A 4,631-nucleotide genomic window follows, 5' to 3' on the forward strand; every position below is an offset into this window, starting at 1 on the left:
GTGGCTTTCTTGGCACTCTTTGAATGAAGATTTTAGGGGTCCATACAAGAAAAGAGTCTTATTCCAGTAGTGCCATGCTCACGCTAGTGAATTTGAGGCCCAAAACTGTAAAATCAAAACCAACTAGCTAACTCACTGCGGTGAGGTGGCAGGCTGGAATTGGTTGCTGCATCAAGTTGTAGCAACAACTGAGGAAACAGAGCGTAAAAATGACACAAGCCACAGCACAACACAAGGTAACCTTCTGCTTTGAAACAGACACCATTATTAGTCCACCGTAGGATCTTCCAAACTCATTGGAGAATCAAATTCACTGTTCCTTATGCACAGTTGCCTTTTCAACACTGAGCCAGTGATTTGAGAGAGAGAGAGAGAGAGAGAGAGCTACTTGTGCTGTCCATTTACACAGAAAAAGAAAAATTCAAAGGGCAAAAAAAAAGTCTGTAAGTGAAGGTGGAAAAATAATGCTACCTTTCCTTCAGTCAATTCCTGGTTGGGTTTCTTGTGTGTTTGCAATCTGTTTACAGAGATGGGTATGTCATCAATCAAAAACCCAAGTTAGTCACTTGGGTCTTTTGCTTTTTCTGTTTTTGGGTTTGTTCTTGTGTCTGTTTTTTTGCCTTTTCAATTCTTCATCAAAGAAGATTTATTTATTTTTTCTCTTTTCTTTTTCTGTTTTGCCCTTTTGATATTTTTTTTCCTGTTATAATTATAAGAATATAAATCAGATTATAACTGGGTTTCCTTTGTTTTCAGTAATGGGTAATGCCAGTGGTAGAAAAGATGGAGAAGGCCCTTCAGAAGTTGACAACTTTCAAGAGTATGATGGATATGTAGAACCCATGGCTCACTCTCCTCCCCATAGCCCCAGAGCTTTCCACCCATCTCTCTTCTTCACTTCACAAGTGAGTTCTTTTCTGCGTTTTTCTATTTTTTTCAAGAATATCATGTGTGTATGCTTTTGCTTTGTTGACAGAAGAGAAGTTTGAAGAAGAGTTCCTCAAAAAGGCATCTCTCTTACTTGTTTATTTGGATTAATAATTGTAATTTGACAAGAAGACTGTAAAGGGGTGAAAGTTGTTTGCTTTAGTTCAGTGCAATTTTACCAGTTTATGAAAGAAATGTGGCATCATGTGATTGTCTTGAGTTATGGTGAGTTTCTTTGTGCTGTTTTGTCTCTTGACAATCATTTCTTTGATTATTCAAGCAATGGGGTGAGCCTAATTGTCAAAAGATAACTAGTAAAAACTACATGTGATATCTGTTGACATTCTGCCTTTACTTTGAAGATGAATCTAGTCAATACTTGTTTGATAAATGTCCAAATGCTATACATCTATTGGTTTCAAGAAAAATGTATCCTTCTGCTAAGGTTATTCTCTCTGGTTTTCCAAAAAAAATAAAATAATGGGAAATGAATTTGTCAGATTTCATATTTTTATCTTTGCACTAGGATTGATGTGATGCGTAACATAAAAGGCAAAAGAAAGTTTCCCTTGCATATTAGAGCTATCACTTTTAACTAAGTTTATAAAGATTTATGTTCTGCAAAATCTGGCATGTATAAAAGACACATGAACACAGGTATGAAACTCTCTAAATTTTTATCTACATTTTCAGAATCCTGGGGACCCCTTACCAAGACCAGCTGGGGCATTATCACAACATACAGTTTATAATGAATATGTACACAACGAGAAATTGATACGGGCGAAGATATCATGGAACCATGGTGGTAGGCAAGTTGCTATCACAGGATCATGGGACAATTGGGAGACCAGGTACTAAGTTACATAGCAGTTTCATCATTAAATTTCCAACTTCATTTTCTGTTTTTGACATAATCATGATTTTATATGAATAACTTTCACCTCCTATCAGTGAACTCATGCAGAGTATTGGCCCAGATTTCGTTATCTTGAAGTTGCTTCCATCGGGTCTCTACCAGTACCGCTTCATTGTTGACGGGTGTTTGAGGTGTGCTGCGGACTTGCCATGGGTCTATGATAATTCAGGGAGTGCCTATAATGTTTTGGACTTGCAGGTAATAAATATAATGACTTCTAATGGCTGGTCTATAATTGAAAAACTGTTCTGTTCCTTGTACTAGGCCTCTTGCTCCCTGTCTTTTCATTATATGTAAGGGTTTATCTTGCACTTAGGCTAAATATGATGTACTTTTGGGATGAAGGTCAAGTTTAGTTGAGTGGAGATCAGTTTACATATCAAGTATTATCAGGAAAAGTCTTAGGAATATAGAAGCAATCTGTCTCACCTGCACTCACCCTCTTACACAAAACGCCTAAGACAAGGTTACCTAAACTTGATTTCAACATTTTATTGGGCAAAATATCAACTTTACTAGCAAGCAAACTGAATGTTCTTTATCACATCACAGTATTGGGTTCTTTCTGCTTGCTTTTACTTGCATTGCAGGATGAGCTTATGAGTAAGGACCTAACCCCGGATAATCTCAGTCTGTGTTTAAACTCGTAAATCAACCACAGTTTGCTTGAGATTGTTAATTGGAACTTTAAGACCAAAATATGAATGGGACCTTAAATTCTCCCCAAGTCTCCAAGTACTAATAATGATATGTACATAACTTTCCAATCATATTTGGCCCATCCAATTGATTAGGACATTTCAGTGCATTGTGAATCTGTCTTGCTGATAACCTTTCTTCCGCACTTAGCAGATGAATCTGTGTAATATTGCTCTGCATCATATTGGAGTTTTATTGTTAGTTGTTTCTGTCTTTGCATATTATATTATACACTAGTGGATTATAGGAATTGAGGAAGTCATCATAATTACTTACTCATAAAGCTCTTTTCTGAGCTAGGGAGCTAAAAGAAGAAAACTTGGAAGCTAAGCATAAGCAAAAAGGGCATAAAAGAAACCTATCCTCTGTTAGTTTACTCTCCAAACAAATCTAGCCGACATCTTATGGCATGACAGTTGAAAATCATAGATTATCATATTTGGAGAAATTATTCATGTTGTCAGTTTAATACTGCTTCAGCCGATTTCACTCTCAAAATGCATTATGCAGGAATGTGTTTCAGATTTGCGTGAGCGTCTTGCAAAGTTCGAATCTCCTCCATCCCCACCCTCAAGCTACGATAACAGGCGCTTAAGCGAAGATGATTTCAGTAAACCTCCGCCAGAAGTACCCCCACAGCTACAAGAAGCATTTTTAAACAAGCCATCCTCCTCAAATGGTGGTGACCAGCCATTGCCAATGCCTCATCATTCACAATTGAACCATTTGCACATCCAGAACCATGTTGGTGGCAAGTTTTTTGCACTCAGCTCTACACATAGGTTTCGTCAAAAACTTGTTACTGCGGTATTATACAAGCCATTGAGAAGAGCAGATCATTAGTTCTTTTTATCTCATTATGGGAGTAGAGAATATTTTATAGATGTAATATTGATTAGAGGATTGTAATGATTCAGTAGGTTGAGAAAGCAGTTAATGTAGGTAAAACTGTGAAAATTGGATTGTTTGCCAAATATATTTCAAGTACTTCAATTTGGATATGATCATGTGCCCTTTCATCAATTATTTTGAGCTTCTGATTTCATTAAGTTTGTTAGCTGAGATACTCTGTGAAGACCAAAAATGAAGAAAACAACACTGGCCATTGCCAATAGGGGAAAAGAAAAAGGTTTTTCTTTCCTTTCACAAACATTGTGGTGCCTTCTTAACCATAGCCAAGAACAATAACAAGAGGACCCAACTGTGATCAATATATCTGAGAAACTCATAACGTGTATCAAACAAATTGGTGAAAAAACTAGCATTTGAGACGAACTCAAATGGTAGAACTAAGGTGTAATGAACTGAATAATATTATAAACTCATGTGTTGTTGCTGCTGCTCCCCAGGCTGCACTTGCAGCCAATCATCGAACCGGCACCTTAACCCAACCATTAGCAAAAGCAATGGCTAAGATTACAAAAGGAGTGGACATGCCAAATATGATGATGTAAGGAAGAGGGGTCATCATGGGATTTTCCCCTTCCCTTTCTCCTGCTGTTTGCCAGTACCTGCAAAATTGCAAATGGTAAATTCCTTATGCTATTTGAATCACTCCCTTGACATTGTATTTGTTTTTTTATCAACACTTTCTTAAGAAGATGACCATAGATAAACTGCTAACTGATAAAGAGTGGAAAACTTACTGTTCTGGCTCTTGTTCTCTAGTTATGAACTTTTTCTTCCCTTCCTTTTTTATTTCTCCATCTCCACCACCTAAAAGCATTAGAAGATATCTTCTCAAGTTATCATCTCAGTCTCACTTGGGACAAACATTTGTAAAAAAACCAAGCAATAACAAGAACATTTATGAGATTTACATCATTTACATTCAAATGCAGGAAAAGAAAAGAAAAAGAGAACTCTTTTACCCAATTCTGCATGAATCTTGAAATTGTGTGCCCTCCTCTTTGGTGAAATGGAAGTGAAAGAAGGAGGATATAGCAGTGATGGGCTAGAGGAGGCTAGAAATGTTGTGGTGGGAGAAGAGAGGGCCAACTTGGCTGCCATTTTTATGAGAAGTTTGATCTTTGTTTGCCCATCTCTTGAGAATCACATATATGTCACTGGTTTTGGATATGGGTGT

The 4,631-nt window shown here is 37.1% G+C and overlaps 2 protein-coding genes across 3 annotated transcripts; one reads left to right on the forward strand and one right to left on the reverse strand.

The window, feature by feature from the left end:
- Window positions 1–224: 224 nt before the first annotated feature.
- On the forward strand, window positions 225–3,568 carry LOC110749926 (SNF1-related protein kinase regulatory subunit beta-2-like). 2 transcript variants are annotated; one of them, XM_088249745.1, is made up of 5 exons: window positions 225–557; window positions 757–905; window positions 1,621–1,781; window positions 1,882–2,044; window positions 3,056–3,568. In XM_088249745.1, exons 1-5 carry the CDS (start codon window positions 530–532, stop codon window positions 3,386–3,388), a joined length of 834 nt encoding a protein of 277 aa, XP_088105871.1. In that variant the 5' UTR covers window positions 225–529; the 3' UTR covers window positions 3,389–3,568. The 2 variants fall into 2 exon arrangements, with proteins under 2 accessions (XP_088105871.1, XP_021805822.1); XM_021950130.2 differs by having other exon boundaries at window positions 227–533.
- Window positions 3,569–3,738: 170 nt separating this feature from the next.
- On the reverse strand, window positions 3,739–4,631 carry LOC110749927 (uncharacterized). The gene is made up of 3 exons (XM_021950131.2): window positions 4,417–4,631; window positions 4,192–4,261; window positions 3,739–4,056 (listed from the first exon to the last, which is right to left on the reverse strand). The coding sequence occupies exons 1-3, from the start codon at window positions 4,553–4,555 to the stop codon at window positions 3,912–3,914; spliced, it is 354 nt and encodes a 117-aa protein (XP_021805823.1). The 5' UTR covers window positions 4,556–4,631; the 3' UTR covers window positions 3,739–3,911.

Source organism: Prunus avium, chromosome 3 (genome assembly GCF_965620075.1).
Source record: "Prunus avium chromosome 3, drPruAviu1.hap1.1, whole genome shotgun sequence".
In the NCBI taxonomy this organism is placed as follows: Eukaryota; Viridiplantae; Streptophyta; class Magnoliopsida; order Rosales; family Rosaceae; genus Prunus; species Prunus avium.